The sequence below is a fragment of the Phascolarctos cinereus genome, unplaced genomic scaffold (assembly GCF_003287225.1).
Source record: "Phascolarctos cinereus isolate Bilbo 61053 unplaced genomic scaffold, phaCin_HiC Scaffold_4;HRSCAF=312, whole genome shotgun sequence".
NCBI lineage: Eukaryota > Metazoa > Chordata > Mammalia > Diprotodontia > Phascolarctidae > Phascolarctos > Phascolarctos cinereus.
This window is the reverse complement of record NW_027555847.1, coordinates 106660544-106680825: the sequence shown is the minus strand read 5'-3', so window position 1 is coordinate 106680825 and position 20282 is coordinate 106660544. Positions and strand designations below refer to the sequence as shown.

At 36.7% G+C, this 20282-nt stretch overlaps 1 protein-coding gene across 1 annotated transcript in view; it reads left to right on the top strand.

Moving 5' to 3' along the window:
• The window catches only part of CNTLN (centlein), a 471389-nt gene that overhangs the window by 154076 nt on the left and 297031 nt on the right, over positions 1–20282 (top strand). The window contains 1 exon segment of the mRNA XM_078152483.1: positions 18587–18749. Coding sequence (XP_078008609.1) covers positions 18587–18749 — 163 coding nt within the window.

Genomic DNA, 20282 nt, shown 5'->3' with positions numbered 1-20282 from the left:
TGTCTACGGCAACTTTAGGTGGAATTTCTCTTTCTATCTTGTTGTTGGGCTTTTTTGGTAATATATAGAAATGCCAGTGAATTATGTGGGTTTATTTTATAGCCTGCAGCTTTGCTAAAATTGTTTATTATTTCAAGTAGTTTTTTACTTGATTCTCTAGGATTCTCTAAGTATATCATCATATCATCTACAAAGAGTGATAGCTTTGTTTCTTCTTTGCCTATTCTAATACCTTCAATTTCTTTTTCTTCTCTTATTGCTAAAGCTAAGGTTTCCAGTATGATATCGAACAACAGTGTTGATAATGTACATCTTTGTTTCACTCCCAATCTTGTTGGAAATGCTTCTAGCTTGTCCCCATTACATATGATGCTTGCTGAAGGTTTTAAGTAGATGCTACTTATTATTTTAAAGAAGACTCCATTTATTCCTGTGCTCCCAAGTGTTTTTAATAGAAATAGGTGTTGTATTTTGTCAGAAGCTTTTTCTGCATCTATTGAGATGATGATGTGGTTTCTATTAGTTTTGTTGTTGATATGATCGATTATGCTGATAGTTTTCCTAATATTGAACCAGCCCTGCATTCCTGGTATAAATCCTACCTGGTCATAGTGTATTACTCTCATCATAAGTTGCTGTAATCTTTTTGCTAATATTGTATTTAAATTTTTGCATCTATATTTACTATGGAAATTGGTTTATAATTTCCTTTCTCTGTTTTGACTCTTCTCAGGTTAGGTATCAGCACTGTATTTGTATAATAAAAAGAATGTGGTAAGACCCCTTCTTCACCTGTTTTCCCAAATAGTCTGTATAGTATTGGAATTAAGTGTTCTTTAAAGTTTTCTTGTTTGTTTGATAAAATTCACTTGTAAATCTGTCTGGCTGTGGAGATTTTTTCCTAGGCAGTTCATTGATGGCTTGTTTAATTTCTTTTTGTAAGATGGGGTTATTTAAGTATTTTACTTCTTCTTCTGTTAATCTGGGCAATTTATATTTTTGTAAATATTTGTCCATTCCACTAAGGCTGTCAAATTTATTGGCATGCAGTTGGGCAAAATAGTCCCTAATTATTGTTTTGATTTCCTCTTCCTTGGTCTTGGATTGAACCTTTTCATTTTTGATACTGGTAATTTGGTTTTCTTTCTTTTTTTAATTGAATTAACCAAAGGTTTATCTATTTTATTGTTTTTTCATAAAACCAGCTCTTAGTTTTATTTATTAATTCAGTAGTTTTCTTAATTTCAATTTTATTAATCTCTCTTTTGGTTTTGAGTATTTCTAATTTGGTATTTAATTGGGGATTTTTAATATGTTCTTTCCATAGTTTCATTAGTTGCATGCCCAATTCATTCATCTCCTCTTTTTCTATTTTATTCATGTAAGCAACTAGAAATATAAAACTTCCCCTAAGAACTGCTTTCGCTACATCCCATAAGTTTTGGTATGTTTTTTCATTATTGTCAGTCTCTTGGATGAAGTTATTGATTGATTTTATGATTTGTTGTTTGACCCACTCATTCTTTAGGATTAGATTATTTAGTTTCCAATTATTTTTTAGTCTATCTTTCCATGGCCCTTTATTACATATAATTTTTACTGTATCATGATCTGAAAAAGATTCATTTAATATTTCTGCCTTTCTGCATTAGATTGTGAGGTTTTTATGTCATAGTACATGGTCAGTTTTTGTGTAAGTGCCATGCAAACTGAGATAAAAGTATATTCGGGGGGGGGGGATGAGCCAAGATGGCTGAATGAAAGCAGTGACTTGCTTGAGTTCTCCCCCAAACCCCTCCAAATACCCATAAAAATGGCTCTAAACAAATTCTAAAGCAGCAGAACCCACAAAAAGATAGAGTAAAACAAATTTCCAGCCCAAGACAGCCTGGATGGTTGATTGTAAAGGCATATCTAATTAGGCGGGGAGAGGAGCGCAGTTCCGCATGAGTGCACAGGTTGCAGGGAATCTAGAGCAGGCCTCAGAGGACTGAATCATGGGGAGCTCTGCTGGCTTCCAGACTTCCAATTCATGAATGCCAAAGACAACTTAGAAGGTCAGTAGGAAAAGTCTGTTTTTGCGGTGAGAGAAGAGCTAGGTCAGGGCCAGTTCCAAAGCACAGAGCATGGGTGCAGGGGTGTGGCCTGAGCTTCTGGCCCACAGACTAAGGGGGAATCAAGTGGCTGATTAGAGGGGGGACTGCAGGGATCTTTTTGCTGGTGCTGAGGCTGGAATCTCTTGCTTTGCCCGCGCTTGGATCTGGGTCACAGTTCTGGGTGGTGGTCCTGGGGTGAGGAGGAGCGCTGGCATGGTGGAGCTTGTAGTAGATATGAAGAGGAAACCCTCCTCACAGTTCCAGGAGAGGAAAGACTGCTTGTGGACAGTTGCTCAAAGACCAGAGCTCAGGCCAGGAAAAGAGTAAACACCTTGGCCGTTATCAATCCACATTACAAGAACTGAAAATTTACAGGTCGTTAGAGGTATCTCTGAAAACAGTTACACAAACCCCTGAAGCTGGGGACAGTACATTCTCCATATTGGAAGCAGACTTTTATCTTAACAAAGAGTTTAAAACTCAAGTTGGCTGGGATCATGAGCAAACCTCGCAAAAAGATTTTCCTACTTCGGTGACAAAGAAGATCAAAACATACAACCAGAAGAAGACAACAAAGTCAGAGCTCCCGCATCCAAAGCCTCCAAGAAAAATATGAATCCGTCCCAGGCCTTGGAAGAGCTCAAAAGGGATTTTGAGAAGCAAGTAAGGGAAGTAGAGGAAAAACTGGGAAGAAAAATGAAAGTGATGCAAGAAAATCATGAAAAACAAGTCAACAGCTTGCTAAAGGAGACCCCAAAAAATACTGAATAAAATAACACCTTAAAAAATAGCCTAACCCAAATGGCAAAAGAGGTCCAAAAAGCCAATGAGGAGAAGAATGCCCTAAAAAACAAAATTGGCCAAATGGAAAAGGAAGTCCAAAAGCTTACTGAAGAAAACTTCCTTAAAAATAAGAATAGAGCAATTGGAGGATAGTGACTTTATGAGAAATCACGACACAGCAGAACAAATCTAAAAGAATGAAAAATTAGAAAACAATGTGAAATATCTTATTGGAAAAACAACTGACCCTGGAACATAGATCCAGGAGAGAGAATTTAAAAATTATTAGAGTGTCTGAAAGCCATGATCAAAAAAAGAGCCTAGACATCAGCTTTCGAGAAATTATCAAGGAAAACTGCCCTGATATTTTAGAACCAGAAGGCAAAATAGAAATTGAAAGAACCCACCGATCTCCCCCTGAAAGAAATCCCCAAAGGAAAACTCCTAGGAATATTGTAGCCAAATTCCAGAGTTCCCAGGTCAAGGAGAAAAAATTGCAAGCAGCCAGAAAGAAAAGATTCAAGTATGGTGGAAACACAATCAGGATAACACAAGATTTAGCAGCTTCTACATTAAGGGACCGAAGGGCATGGAATATAATATTCTGGAGGGCAAAGGAGATAGGATTACAACCAAGAATCACCTATCCAGCAAAACTGAGTATAATCCTTCAGGGGAAAAAATGGTCATTCAGTGAAATAGAGGACTTTCAAGCATTCTTGATGAAAAGACCAGAGCTGAATAGAAAATTGGACTTTCAAATACAAGACTCAAGTGGAACATGAAGAGGTAAACAGCAAAGAGAAAGCATAAGAGACTTATTAAGGCTGAACTGTTTACATTCCTGCATGGAAAGATATTTATAACTCATGAGACCTTTGTCAGTATTAGGGTAGTGGGAGGGGAAAAATTATATGTATGTATGTATGTATGGTATGGATAGATAGATAGATAGATAGATAGATAGATAGACAGACAGACAGACAGACAGACAGACAGATAGATAGATAGATAGATAGATAGATAGACAGATAGATAGATAGAGGGCACAGGATGAGTTGAAGATGAAGGGTGATATCTGGAGAATAAAATTAAGTGATGAGAGAGGATTATACTAGGAGAAGGAGAAGGGGAGAGGTAGAATGGGGTACATTATCTCACACAAAACAGAAAAGAAAAGGTTCTTACAGTGGAGGGCAAACAGGGGAAGATGAGAGGAAATGAGGGAATACTATTGTCTTAAGATTTGGCTTAAGGAGGGAATAACATACACACTCAATTGGGTATGGAAATCTGTCTTACCCTACAGGAAAATAGGGGAAGAAGGGGGACAAGAGAGCAGGGGGATGATAGAGAGAAGGGCACGTTGGGAAAGGGGTAATCAGAAGGAAGTACTTCTGAGGAGGGACCGGGTCAACAGAAAGAATAGAATAAATGCGGAGGGGCAGGATAGGATTAAGAGAAATAGAGTTAGTTTTTCACAACATGTCTACTATGGAAGTGTCTTGCATAAGTGCACATGTATGGCCCGTATTGACTTGCTTGCCTTTTCACTGAGGGGGTGGAGTGGGAGGAAGGGAGAAAATTTGGAACCCAAAGTTTTAAAAACACATGTTTAAAAAAAAAGTTTCCACATACAACTGGGAAATAAGAAATACAGGAAATGAGGTACAGAAATCTATCCTGCCCTATAGGAAAATAGAAGGGAAAGGGGATAAGGTAGGGGGGGAGAGATAGAAGGGAGGGCAGACTAGGGGAAGGGGTATTCAGAATGCATGCCATCTTGGGGGGGGAGGGGCAAGATGGGGTGAAAATATGGAATTCAAAATCTTGTGGAAGTAAATGTTTAAAACTAAAAATAAATTAATTTATGTATTCAAAAAAGGTATATTCCTTTGTATCCCTATTCAGTTTTCTCAAGATGCTACCACATGTAGCTTTTCTAAAATTCCTTTTTTTATTTAAATTTTTTTTTATTTTATTAATTTATTTTGATTTATCAACAATCACTTCCATATGCTGTTCAGTTGAAAATTTTTCTCCCCAAGATGGCGCACAGTCTGATATAGGCTTTACATTTACATTGCTATTAAACATATATTTTCACTTAGTAAAGTTGTAAGGAAAAATTGAAACCAATAGGAGGAACCATCAGAAAGATGAAACAAAACTCAACAGAAGGTAAAAATAAGTGATAGCGATTCGACTTCCATAGTTCTTTATTTGGATGTAGACAGCATTTTCCATCCTGAGGCCTCTGGAGATGTCTTAGATCCTTGTAATGCTGAGAAGGGTTCATTTTAACACTATTAGTCATCGCATAACGTGGCTATTATTGTGTACAAAGTCCTCTTGGTTCTGCTCACTTCACTCAGCATCAGACCATAGAAGTCTTTCCATGTTTTTCTGAAGTCAGCCTGTTCATCATTTCTTATAGCACAGTAGTATTCCATTACATTCATATACCACAACTTGCTCAGCCATTCCCCAATTGATGGGCATCCTCTCAATTTCCAATTCTTTGCCACCACAAAAAGAGCTGCTATGAATATTTTTGTACATGTGGGTCCTTTTCTGAGTTGTTTGATCTCTTTGGGATATAGCCCTAGAAGTGCTATTGCTGGATCAAAGGGTATGCACATTTTTGTATCATTTTGGGCATAGTTCCAGATTGTTCTCCAAAATGGTTGGATCATTTCACAACTCCACCAACAATGTATTAGTGTTCCAATTTTCCCACATCTTCTCCACATTTATCATTTTCCTGTTTTGTCAAGTTGGCCAATCTGATAGGTATGATGTGCTACCTCAGCATTGTTTTGATTTGCATTTCTCTAATCAATAGTGATATAGAGCATTTTTTCATATGACTATAGATGGCTTTAATTTCTTCATGTGAGAACTGTCTGTTCATATCCTTTGACCATTTATCAATTGGGGAATGGCTTGTGTTCTTAAAATTTGTCTTAATTCTCTATATATTTTAGAAATGAGGCCTTTATCAGAGAGACTGGTTGTAAAAATTCTTTCCCAATTTTCTACCTTCCTTCTAATCTTAGTTGCATTGGCTTTGTTTGTGCAAAAACTTTTCAATTTAATGTAATCAAAATTATCCATTTTGCTTTACATAATGTTGTCTATCTCCTGCTTGGTCATGAATTCTTCTGTTTTCTATAGATCTGATAGGTAAACTATTCCTTGTTGTCCCCAGTTTACTTATGGTATCAGCCTTTGTATCTAAGTCATGAACCCATTTTGACTTTATTTTGGTATAGGGTGTGAGATTTGAGTCTCTGCCTAGTTTCTGCCATACTCTTTTCCAGGTTTCCCAGCAGTTTTTTTCAAAGAGTGGGTTCTTGGTATAAATCCTACCTGATCATAGTGTATTGTTCTTGTGATAAGGTGCTGCAATCTGTGTTTGCTAGTATTTTATTTAAAATTTTTGCATCTATATTCATTAGAGAAATTGGTCTATAATTTTCTTTCTCTATTTTGACTCTTCCTGGTTTAGGTATCAACACCATATATGTATCATAAAAAGAATTTGGTAAGACTCCTTCTTCACCTATTTTCCCAAATAGTCTATGTAGTATTGGAATTAATTGTTCTTTAAATGTTTGATAGAATTAGCTTGTAAATCCATCTGGCCCTGGAGATTTTTTCCTAGGGAGTTCATCAATGGCTTGTTCAATTTCTTTTTCTGAGATGACGTTATTTAAGTATTTGACTTCCTCTTCGCTTAATCTGGGCAATTTGTAGTTTTCTAAATATGTGTCCATTTCACTAAGATTGTCAAATTTGTTGGCATATAGTTGGGCAAAATAATTCCTAATTATTATTTTGATTTCCTCTTCCTTGGTGGTGGCTTCGCCCTTTTCATTCTTGATACTAGTAATTTGGTTTTCTTCTTCCTTTTTTTCACTTAAATTAACCAAAGGTTTATCTATTTTATTGGTTTTTTCATAAAACCAGCTCTTAGTTTTATTTATTAGTTCAATAGTTTTCTTAATTTCAATTTTATTAATTTTTCCTTTGGTTTTCAATATTTCTAATTTGGTGTTTAGTTGAGGATTTTTAATTTGTTCTTTTTCTAGTTTTTTTAGTTGTATGCCCAATTCATTAATCTCTTTTTCTTTTATTTATGTAAGCATTTAGAGATATAAAACTTCCCTAAGAACTGCTTTTGCTGCATCCCATAGGTTTTGGTATGTTGTCTCATTATTGTCATTCTCTTGAATGAAATTATTGATTGTTTCTATGATTTGTTGTTTGACCCAATCATTTTTTAGGATTAGATTATTTAGTTTCCAATTATTTTTTAGTCTATCTTTCCATGGCCCTTTATTACATATAATTTTATTGCATGATCTGAAAAGGATGCATTTAATATTTCTGCCTTTCTGCATTGGATTGTGAGGTTTTTATGCCCTAGTACATGGTCAATTTTTGTGTATGTGCCATGTACTGCGAGAAAAAAGTATATTCCTTTCTATCCCCATTCAGTTTTCTCCAGAGGTCTATCATACCTAACTTTTCTAATGTTCTATTCACCTCCTTAACTTCTTTCTTGTTTATTTTGTGGTTAGACTTATCTAGTGCCGAGAGGGGAGGTTCAGGTCCCCCACTAGTATAGTTTTGCTGTCTATTTCTTCCTGTAACTCCCTGAACTTCTCCTGTAAGAATTTGGATGCTATACCATTTGGTGCACATATGTTTAGTAATGATATTACTTCATTGTCTATGGTGCCTTTTAGCAGGATGTAGTTTCCTTCCTTATCTCTTTTGATTAGATCTATTTTTGCTTTTGCTTTGTCTGAGATCAGGATTGCTACCCCTGCTTTTTTACTTCAGCTGAGCATAATATATTCTGCTCCAGCCTTTTACCTTTACCCTGTATGTGTCACTCTTTTTCAAATGTGTTTCCTGTAAACAACATATTGTAGGATTATGGTTTTTAATCCATTCTGCAATCCGTTTCCGTTTTATGGGAGAGTTCATCCCATTCACATTCACAGTTATGATTACTATCTGTGTCTTTTTCTCCATCCTTTTCCCCCCATTTATGCTTTCTTTTCTCCTTTTTCCTTTCCCCCTTCACTAGTGTTTTGCTTTTGACCCCACCTCCTTCAGTCCCTTCCCCCTTTTATTATCCCTTTCCCTTTTCTTCCCCTTTATCTTACTGCTTCTTCCCTCCCTTTCCCCCCTTTCTTCCCCTCTCCTTTCTTTCCCCCCTCCCTTTTCTTTCCCCTTTTCCCTCCTACTGCCTATAGGGCAAGTTAGATTTCTATACTAACTGATTATATTATGCCCTTCTTGAGCCAAATCTGATGAGAGTAAGGTTCAAACAATGCTCCCCCCCCTTCTTTCCTCTGCTAATAGGATTTTGTGTCTTTTCCTGTAATGTAATTTACCCTTGTCTGCCTCCTCCTTTCTCAGTACATTTTCTAAGATAAATTGATCCATTTATTTGGATCCATTTAACCCACTTGATTAGATTTTTTTTTATCATTACATCAAATCAACTAATATCCACCCTCTTTATGTATACTCCTTTAACAAGGTGTAATAACAATACAGTTCTCAAGGGTTGCAAGTCTCATATTCCCTTGTAGGGGTTTAAACAGCCCCCCCCCATTAACAACATATTGTATCCTTCTGTCCCATTTACCTTTTTAAGTCCTTCTTGAGTCCTGTACTTGAAGATCAAATTTTTTGTTGAGCTCTGGTCTTTTTATCAGGAAAGTTTGGAAGTCTCCTATTTCATTGAATATCCTCCTCCCTTGAAAAATGATGCTCATTTTTGCTGGGTAATTGATCCTTGGCTGCATTCCAAGCTCCTTTGCCTTACGGAATATCATGTTCCATGCCCTGTGGTCTTTTAATGTAGAAGCTGCAAGGTCCTGTGTAATCCTGACTGTGGTTCCATGATATTTAAATTGTTTCTTTCTGGCTGCTTGCAGCACCTTCTCTTTCATCTGGTAATTTTGGAATTTTGCTATTATATTCTTGGTGTTGTCAATTTGGGATCTCTTTCAGGTGGTGATCAGTGGATTCTTTCTATGGTTATTTTCCCTTCTGGTTCTAGGACTTCGGGCAGTTTTCCTTTATGATTTCCTGAAAGATACTGTCCAGGCTTTTTTTTCATCATGATTTTCAGGTAGTCCAATAATTTTTAAATTGTCTCTCCTGAGTCGATTTTCCAGGTCGGTTGTTTTACTGATGAGGTATTTTATTTTCCTATTTTTTCATTTTTTTGTTTCTGTTTGACTGATTCTTGCTCTCTCATAGAGACATTAGTTTCCATTTGTCCAATTCTAGTTTTTAACAGATTGTTTTCTTCTGTTAGTTTTTGTACTTCCTTCTTCAACTGGCCAATTGTTTTTTTAGGGACTTGTTTCCTTCAGTGTACTCTTCTGTTAGTTTTTGTACTTCCTTCTTCAACTGGCCAATTGTGTTTTTTAGGGACTTGTTTTCTTCAGTGTACTCTTCTGTTAGTTTTTGTCCTTCCTTCTTCAATTGGCCAATTGTGTTTTTTAGGGACTTGTTTTCTTCAGTGTATTTTTTTTCCAACTGGCCAATCGTATTTTTGAAGGACTCTTCTACCTCTCTCATTTGACTATTAAAATCCTTCTTGAGCTCTTCTAAGAAGGCTTTTTGGGCTTCAGACCAGTTCATATTCCCTTTTGTTGTTGCAGATGTGGGTTTGTTGACAATGTTGTCCTCTTCAGAATTTCTGTCTTGATCTTCACTCTTCTCATAATATGAATCTATGGTACGTTTCTTTTTACTCATGGTGTTTCTTTATTCCCTGGCCTTTAAAGAGATTGAGCTCTCCTGCTGGGGAACAGAGGGTACTGACCCAAGCTTCTTGTGTTGGGAGCCTAGGTCTTGGTCACTGGCTTTGTGTGCTGGGGCCTCTTATGCTGGCAATTGGAGGCTGTAGGTTTCTGGCAGCTTACCTAGTGTTGGGCTGGAATCAGCAAGGCTGGAACTTTCAGGCAATTCTAGGTTGCCTGCTTTTCCTTTCCTTTAGCTTTCTTTAGCTCCTTTTAGATGGGTGCTGCAGGGTGTTTATCTGCCTGGGGCCCCCTGCAGTGTTGTCTCCCTCGTTTCTGCTAAGGCACTGAGAGATTCTTTTGCAGTGGTGTGCCGAGGCACTTGGTGGTTTTCTGAGCTGGTTTCCACCGGTCTCCCCCTTGCCCCCCACGCCCTCACTGAGGCACTCGGAAGTCCCGGTGTTGGTGTTTGCCTGTTCTATCACCTGGGCTTCCAGATTTCTTCACAATTGGAGGCTGCAGGGCTCCAACAACTCACCTGGTGTTGGGCTAGAACCAGCTAGGCCAGGGCTTTATGAAGCCTTTAGGTTGTTTCTTCACATCATTTCAGATGAATGGTGCAGGGTACTTATCCACCTGGGGCCCCTTGTATTTCTGCCTCCCTTTTTTTGCTGAGGCACTGGGAGACCCGTTTGCTGGGCTGCTGCACTGCTGCTCCCCATCTCTCTTCTAGTTCAGCTGTTCCAGGGTTTTTTTCTGGGGTGATATTTTCTGGGTTTTCAGAGGTTGATAGGGGAGAGTGAGAGTGGTTACCTTTTCACTCTGCCGTCTTGGCTCCTGGAACCGCAAGTTCTAAAATTTCTAAAATGTGGCTACTGCTGCCAATTCAGTCACACCCAAGGCCTGTTCCTGGATTGCTGGTTCAGGGGCTGAATTGGCATGCCCTGCAGCCCTGCTTTGGATTGTGCTTCTCTGTCACCCAATTCTGACAGATCCCTCTTGCTGACCTTCTCATTTGTACCTGGTGTGTATGGGCTTAGAAGACTGGAACCCACCACTGCTACTGGTGATTCAGTTCCTGGAAGCCTGTTCTGGCTTTGCTTAGGCTGGGTCTGTGCTGCGCTCAGCTTACCGGATGTTTCTCTCTTAAGCTGGTAACAAACCTTTCCTGTTGACCTTCCAGGTTGTCTTGGGCTGGAAATCTGCCTCACTCTGTCTTTGTGGGTTCTGCCACTCTAGAATTTGTTCAGAGTCACTTTTTTAGAGGTCTTTGAAGATATTTTGGGAGAGTTCAGGTGAGTGCCTGCTTTCACTGTACCATCTTTGTTCCAAGATATAATTTTTCTTTGAAGATTGCTTTTACTGTGGATCTGAAATCAGTGTTATATTATGTGCTATCTTATCTTGCTAAAATTCTGAAAGGTGTTTGATTCTATGTTGATGGTAGGCATTAAAGAAATAAATTTTGAATTCTGCAATTATAATAATATTGATAAGGAAGAAATGAAAAAAAGCATCCATTTGCTGCTCCCTTCTCCTTTGTCTCCTATCTTCTTAATTTTCTCCCCCTGTCATTAGCCGAAGTAGAATCCATCTGGGATCACCTTTCCTTCTCCCTGGTTGCTTGATTGCTCATATGGCATGGAAGAAATGGCAGTCAGAAATTCTTTTCCCACCACTGCTCATGCCTTTTACCCTGCCACTATTTTCTAAGATTTTCTAGGTCTTACCACTGCCTGTATACTGTGCTGTCACTTGGCATTGTCATCTTCCTTTTATGATTACCATTAGCACCGTTGTTCCTAGACTAGTAACCAGTTGATTCTTGCTGGTGAGAATCAGGTTCTTAGTCTAGTTCTTATTTAGTTTCCTGTCTTTGGAAGCATATTTATGTAGATCTTGTACTTAATAGTTTATCTGTTATGGTATAACTCCTGCAGATACTTGGTTAATTGATGGTCCACATTTCATTGACATCCCTAAATTGGTACCATATATTAGCCTCTGTTTTAGATTTGTGATCCAATTCACAAGTGCTGAATCTTTTTCCCTTTGCCCTTAGGGTCAGGAGTTAAACTTTTTAGTTCCTTTGGTGGTCTAGTAAAGCCTATGGAAGTCTTCAAATAAAATGTTTTAATATAGAAAACAAACTATATACAAAAGATTAGAAGGAAAGTAGAGAATTGGGAAAGAATTTTTACAAGCATTGTCTCTGGGCCTCATTTCTAAAATATATAGGGAATTAAGTCAAATTTATAAGAATACAATTCATTCCCCAATTGATCAAAGGATATGAACAGGCAGTTTTCAGATGAAGAAGTTAAAGCCATCTATAGTCATATGAAAATATGCTCTAAATCACTAATGATTAGAGAAATGCAAATCAAAACAACTCTGAGGTACCACATCACACCTATCAGATTGGCCAACATGACAAAACAAGAAAAAGATAAATATTGGAGAAGATGTGGGAAAATTGGAACACTAATGCATTGTTGGTGCAGTTGTGAAATGATCCAACCATTTTGGAGAACAATTTGAAACTATGCCCAAAGGGCTATAAAATGTGCATACCCTTTGACCCAGCAATAGCACTTCTAGGGCTATATCCCAAAGAGATCATGCAAATGGGAAAAGGACCCACATGTACAAAAATATTAAGAAGTGATGAACAGGCTGATTTCAGAAAAACCTGGAAAGACCTGTATGGTCTGATGCTGAGTGAAATGAGCAGAACCAGGAGAACTTTGTATATAATAACAGCCACGATGTGTGATGACTAATATTGATAGACTTAACTCTTCTCAGCAATACAAGAATCTAAGACATCTCCAAAAGCCTCACAATCGAAAATGCTGTCCACATCCAAAGAAAGAACTATGGAGTTTGAATGCAGATCAAAGCATAATATTTGCTATTTTTTTTCCTTCTGTTGAGTTTTGTCTCCTCTTTCTGGTGGTTCCTCCTATTGGTTCTAATTCTTACTTACAACATCACTAATGTGAAAACACGTTTAATAGGAATGTATATGTATAGCCTATATCGGATTGTGTACCATCTTGGGAAGGAAGAGGGAGAAAAATTTTAAACTCAAAAGTATATGGAAGTGATTGTTGATAAATCAAAATAAATTAATTTTAAAACCCCCAAAAACCCTGCATCTTCATATCCTTTGCTCATTTATCAATTGGGGAATAACTCATTCTTATAAATTTGACAAAGTTCTTTATATATTTGAGATATGAGACCTTTATCTGAGAGATTGTCTATAAAATTTTCAACCCAGTTTTCTGCTCTTTTTCTGATCTTTGGTACATTGGTTTATTTGTATAAAACCTTTTTAATTTAATGTAATCAAAATTATCCATTTTGTATCTCATGATGCTCTGTGTCTCTTGTTTATTCACAAATTGTTCTCCTATCCATAACTCTGGTAGGTAATATATTTCATGTTCTAATTTTCATGTGATATCTCCATTAATATCTAGATCATGTATTGCTTTTGACCTTATCTTGGGAAATGGTGTAAGATATTGGTCTATGCCCAGTTTCTGCCAGACAGCTTTCCAGCTTTCCTAACAATTTTTACATTTGTCAAACTCAGGGTTACTGTGATCATTTAGTACTGTATATTGTATGCCTACTATGTTCCACCAATCTACCTTTCTTATTTCTTAGCCAGTACCAGATAATTTTGATAGTTATTGCCTTATTTTATATATATAAATGTATATATGTATATGTATATATATGCATATATACATATATATAGCATATGTGTATACATATATACATATGTATGTGTGTGTGTTCCTGGGACTTTTCATAGTAGCATATTTTCAATTTGTCTTTATTTTTCTCTTTAATTTCATAAGCATTTGTCATCTCTTCCTCCTACTGCCTCCCCACTTCCCTTGGTGAATAATTTAGAAAAGCAGAATAAAACCTCCTTAACTAATATGAAGAATCCAATAAAAGAAATTCCTTTTGGCCATGTCTGAATATGTATATATCATTCTGTATTTTTATTTTATGATCTCTTTGCCATCTTCAGTCTTCTAGACTCATTGTTTATCATTGCTTTGATCAGAGCTTTAGGTGTTTCAAAGTTATTTTTCTTGTATAGTGTTTTCATTATGTACATTTTTATAGTTCTCGTTTCACTCTTTTTCAGTAGAAGTTTCTTCTGAAACTGTCCCTTTTGTCATTTTTTTTAACCTTATAATAATATCCCATTACATTTATATACCACAATTTGTTTAGTCTTTCCCCAATAGATGGGTATGCTCTTTGTTTCGGGCTACTACGAATAAAGCTACTATAAATATTTGATACATATGGGTTATTTTCCTCTTTCTTTGATCTCCTTGGGGGTAGAGACTTATCAGATGTATTTCTGGTTCAAAGAGTATGCTCAAAGAGTATCACTTTTTAGGTATAGTTTTGTGAATATATTTTCCTGTTATTCCCATCTTGCTCTTTTTGAATAAGGTAATTCTTTCTAGAGCTTGATTCTGTTTATGGATCTTATCTCACGACGTCTTTAGTCATAATTTTAACGTTAAATGTATCTTTTGGTCTTAGTGTCTCTAGCTTACTTTCCTTGTTACTCATACTTTGTGCATTTCTGTATCCATTTAGTATTCCCTGGGTGTATGTATGTATGTATGTGTGTGTATGTGTAAGTAATCTATACAATATGTGTATATGGAAAACAATCTGGAAAATTCTTATTGTTCATTATTATTATTAGATTGAGAAATAGCTGCCTGAGTCTTTCTCAGTGGAGAATTACCAACCATGACTATTTTGTTCTTCTACCACTTACTAGATTATATTTCACTTCATGTCATATTTGTATTTATATCATTATTACCTGTAGGGCAGGGAGCTGCTTCCCAAGGAGTCCATTTCTTTCCCCTTTGAGCAAAGATTCATATCTGTTACTATGAGTTCAGTGGTCCTCCTTCCTTTTCTTCTGTGTCACAATCTTCCACTCTCTCACATCCTTACACAGATCAAGATCAGTTTTCCACAGTTCTTTTCTTTGTTGAAACTTCATTTACTTAAAGCCCACAAAATCACTTTTTTTCCCATCTGACTCATAAAAAAGAAACTACCCCAATTAAACCCAAACCTTTTGTTACTCTTTAATAATTATGATAAATAAAATGTTCTATGGATTTAAATATATCCTTTGGGGGAGATGAGAAATTGCATTTGCAGTTAGCTGCAAGTTGTAGTGTTGAGCCATGTCTAGTATTTCATCCTATCTGAAACAGTTTAGGCCAATTTGTCACAGAAGATTGATTTCTGAAAGCCTGAATCCACTTGATGTTTTCTTCTCTTCTATAAGGTTGCATGATTATTTGGATAGTTTTATACTATGATAAACATGTCACTTGGCCCTTACTGCCATTTTAAAAGCTTAACACTTGCTTTACTCTGTATTCCTCCTTTTGTTCTAGCATTGATTCTTGCTAGCAAATGCACTCAAAAGAAAGAATCTGTGTATGAGAACTCTTTGTAAAAGTCTTCCAATGATTTATTCTTGGGTAGAGTTGACTGGATTTTCAAAGGCCATCTAAGCAGGGTACAGGCACTAGCAGGTTTTGCAGAAGTGTTAAAAAGCTTCAGGAATGGTTCTTGCTGTAGTCTTTATGTCTGTCATCTAAAGACCTAGCAAAGCTAGGAGAAACTCACTCCTAGATTAGCTACAGAATGATGAATATTTTAGATTTGACAGTCGTTTATTTATTTATTTTGCAATGTAATATAAAGGTAGTATTTTTTTTTCTTTTGGCTCAATCTGTGATTTCATTGGTATAGGGGACTGTCAGTGAGAAAAGAGCCTTTCTCAAGGTAGGTCAGCAACTGTTCTGCAACATGTAGTCTTAGAGAACTCTCTGTATTCTAGCACTAAGAGGTAAATAACTTTCTTGTTACCTCACAGCCAGAATATCTAAGTGTGTTGACTCTGAGTTGAGAGCTATATTGAGACCTATATATGTAATATCCAGTTGTTTATTGATACAAAGGACCATATTTTGGAAAATTATGTTTTCTCAGTGATATCATGTGGTTGCAGTAGCCAAAACTAATTAATCAGTCAGTAAGCATTTATTGTTTGTTATGTGTCCGATTTATAACCTGGCCCTGTCTTATCTTTCCAGCTTCTTATACTGTACTCAGCCCCATGTACTCTGTGATATGGTGACACTAACCTCTTTCCTATTCAAGGACACTAGCCTATTTCCTATACAAGACTACCCATCTCCTGACTGCATGCACTGGTTATCTGTCCCTCAGGTCTAGAATTTCTTCTGTCTTCATCTCTGCCTCTTGGCTTCCTGTTAATCCTGGCTAATCCTATCTTCTATAAGTAGTCTTTCACAAACCCCCTTAATTCTAATGCCTGCCCTCATTTGACTATCTCCCATTCATTCTGTCTCTATCTTGTTTGTATATAATTCTTTGCATGTTGTCTCCCCTGTTAGACTGAGAACATTTGAGGGCCAGGACTTTCTTCTGCTCTTCTTTATAATATCAGGCACTTAAAAATAATTATTGAGTGATTGACTACTAAGTGCTGAGAATAAAGAGAAAAACACCCTATAAATCAAGAAGCTTTTATTAATCACCTGAAATTTAATAGACACTATACTAAGTGCTAGAGATATAAAGAAAAAGGTGAAACAGCCCCTGTCTTTTAGAAGTTTATTTTCTGATGGGGGAGTTGAAATGTACTGTACATATATGAGTGTACACAGAATGTATACTAAGCAAATACACGGTAGTTTAGGAGGAATGGAACTAGCAACTGGGGGATCAGGAAAAGCTTAATGTAGAAGCCACGAGATGAGCTTTAAGGGAGACTAGTCATTCCAGAAGGGGGAGACAAGGAAGAAGAGGGACAGGTACAGGAGAACAGCCAGGGCAAAGCCACAGAGGTGTGAGATGGAGTCTCATGTGTGAAGAAAAGCAAGTAGGTTCATATGGCTGCAACATACTGTACATAGAATGGTGTACATCATGTATAAGATTGGAATGATAGAATGGGGCCAGCTTGTGAAAAGCTTTCAGTGCTAGATAGAGTAGTTCATATTTGATCCTAGAGGTTAACAGGGAGCCACTGGAGTTAATTGATTTGGAAGAATGGTGGGGGGGGGGCATAGTCAGACATATGTTTTAGGAAAATCACTGTGGTGGATGCATTACAGTGGGGGAATATGTAGGAGGCTATTATAGTAGTTTAGGGGAGAGGTGAGTAAAGGACCTGGTCTAGGGTGATGGCTGTTAGAAAAGGGAATGTATGGTAGAGATATATAGAAAGAATGGTAGGATTTGGTAACTGACTAAATATATGTAGCAAGTAAGAATGGTACTGAAGTTCTAAGCCTGTGTGACAAGGTCTTCTTTGCTGGATCTGCATCCAGATTATGCCCACTAAGTCTGTGTATCCCCCAGTCTCTGCCACCAGGTTCCTTTTCTTTTCTTTCTGTGCTGTTTTGCTTGAAGATCTCATGATATCCCATGGCTTTACCCATCGTATCTATGGAAATTATTCCCAGATCTGTATATCCAACCTTAATCTGTCTCCTGAGCTCTGGTCCCCTATCACAACTGTCTTTGGAAGAGCTCTAATTGGAAGTCCTGTTGGCATCTCAAACTCAGCATGTCCAAAATTGAAATGTTTATCTTTATCCCAAACCTTCCTTTCCCCCCACTACCCTCTTATTGTTGTGGTGACTAGGATCCTCCCACTTACCCAGAGTAGTCACTTCACATTTTCAATCTGTTGTCAGATCTTGTCTATATTACCTTTAGAACATCAGTGCATCTCCTCAGTGCATTCTATGATCCAGCTTCCCTGGCCTGCATGCTATTCCTTATTATGTATGACACTCTATCTCCAGATTCTCTGCTACTTCCCATTCCTGGATTGCTCTCCCTCCTTACCTCCACCTCATGACTTTGCTTGTTTCCTTTAAGACTTAGCTCAAACCTCACTTTCCTTAAGGATACATTTCTTCATACCCCCCCCCTTCCCCTGCCATGGGCTACTAGTCCTTTCCCTCAGACATTTTGTGTTTTTCTCATCACACACACACACACACACACACACACACACACACACACACACATGTTTTTTTCTTGCCCATTAATATGTTGAGCTCCTTAAGAGTAGCGTTTATTTTTTTCTCTTTTTTGGTATCCCTAGTACTTAGCCCAGTGACTACATAGTAAGTACTTAACAAATTGTTCTTGTCTTGAAATTGGAGGATAGGGATGTTCTGAGTTTTTGGAGAAAGATAATGAGTTTAGTTTTAAACATATTGAATTGGAGATTCTTATGGTGTATAGGACATCTCATTTGAAATATCTGTTGGGCAATTGTTAATGAAGTTGGCCCTCACTAGAGAGACTATAGCTTTATAGATCTTGGATTCATGTGCTTAGGGAAGTTTAATAGTAAATAAATTTTATATAGTGCTTACTATGTGTCAGACATTATGATTGATAAAGAAAGCAAGTTAATTACAGAGAACCCAATAAAGTTAGTGATCAAGTGTTTGAATTCCAAAAGTATTTTCTCTACTCTTAAAATATTAGGATTGTGTCTTGGCATTGTTCAGCCATTGGTGTCATCAGTTCAACTCAATTCTTGACACTGAAGGATTAAATTAATTGTATTAAGAAGGTAGAGATCCAGGACTTTTATATCAAACTATAAAAGAAAAATTGATGAGTATTTGGCTTCAAGAGTTATAATAGAGACTTCATCAATATTTTATAGGTATATATATAAAAGGTAGCCTACAGCAAAATATAAATGAAAATTAGAAATTCAATCTATAATGATAGATGAACACAATTACTTAACTGAGATGATTATTATTTATGCTTTTCTCTTTCACTTTCTTTGCATAGGAAAGAGTTGCAGGAGCTGCAGAATCTTTACCAACAAAATCAGGAACACGCAGCACAGCAGGCAGAGTTGATCCATCAACTTCATGTTCTCAATATGGATACACAGAAAGTAATGAGAAATCAGGAAGATGTCCATACAACTGAAAGTATATCCTATCAAAAAGTATGCATTTATTGTCATAAACTGTGTATACCAAAAGTATTATAATTAGACAATTTAGATTTTCCATATTTCAGTGTTCTCTTGTTACCTCCTTTTTATAAATTTTCTTCTAGATAAAGCAATGGAAAATGGCATTGGATTTGATGGAATTTTGCATTCTAAGAATAATCTTTAATATTTAACAACAGTAGGACATGCTGCAGCTTGGGGAAAATGACTATAAGATGGTGATTTCATTTCATATGTAATAATGGGATATGATGAAATCTCCTTAGATTTTATCTTAACAACCAGGAGACCTTCTGTGGGATAGAATGTGAGGATTGATTTTGTCAAAAAAATTCCCTTTTGTGATTCCATTTGGAACTACAACTTTATGTGATGGAACAAGAGAGTATGAGCACAAACTACTCTTACCAATTTATATACAATCTTGAATAGGAAACATTAACTGTTGATATATCCTGGATTAATAGGTTTATTGATTTTTCTCACCATAGTTAGGAAATACAGAAGTAGTATTGCACAGTGGAGAAAAATGCTGGAGTCAAGAAGATCGGGGTTTATATCCTGCTTCTGAATCCTCCATGTTATGTAACCTCTCTGTGTCTCAGACCACTCCCTAGGTTGGGATTTATATCTATAGAAGTTTCTGCAGTGGAATAGGTTATGCTGGTTAAATCACAGATCCTTTACATATTCTAGTATTTGTAAGAATTTTGGGTAATGAATTGATTCAGGAGTTGTGCCATTCATGGAGATTGTAATATGGAAAATATTTTGTGGTTTGTTGTTTGTTATTCAGTTTAATCTAGTGTCATAATATCTTGTTGATTTTATCTGATTTAATACCACATGGTTAAACTATGAATTATTTGTCATTTGCTGACTTTTTGTTTTTCATCTTCAATTCCCAAATGGTTTTAGTCACCTTCTCAAGAAGCTGGGTCTGTAATTTAGGTACACTGACATTAAATGACAATAATAAGCCATGACAGCGCAGTCTAAGTAGTGAGACTCATATCTTTCCTCAGATTAACAGGCTCATAATACTTAAAGCTGAAAAGGAATTTTAGAGATCATTTTGTTTCACCCTCTACTTTTAGAGATGAGGAAACTGAAGCCCAGAAGAAAGCCAAGTGGCTTGCTCAAGATCACAGAGATAGCAGAGCTACAATTAATATTTTTTTAATGCAAATTCAGTGTTATTTCCACTATACCATGTGATTATTAGTTATCTGGTCAAGCATTTGAGCAAAAACAATTTATGGTAAAATTTATCTGCTGTTATACTAAGATGAATTTATTGAAAGTTAAGCTTAATGTACAATTAAATAGTAAATAGGTAATCTCTGACTTAAATTCTCCTAAATTATATATATTCCTTACATTCAAACTGTCACCTAGAGCTAATGGTAGCCACAGGAATTCTCTTTCCTTCCTTCTGTGGTAGATTAGAATTTTACTCTCATTCCTTCCACTTGTACTGACTAATTTATGGTAGTCTTATCCATTTGAACAATTCTGTTTAAG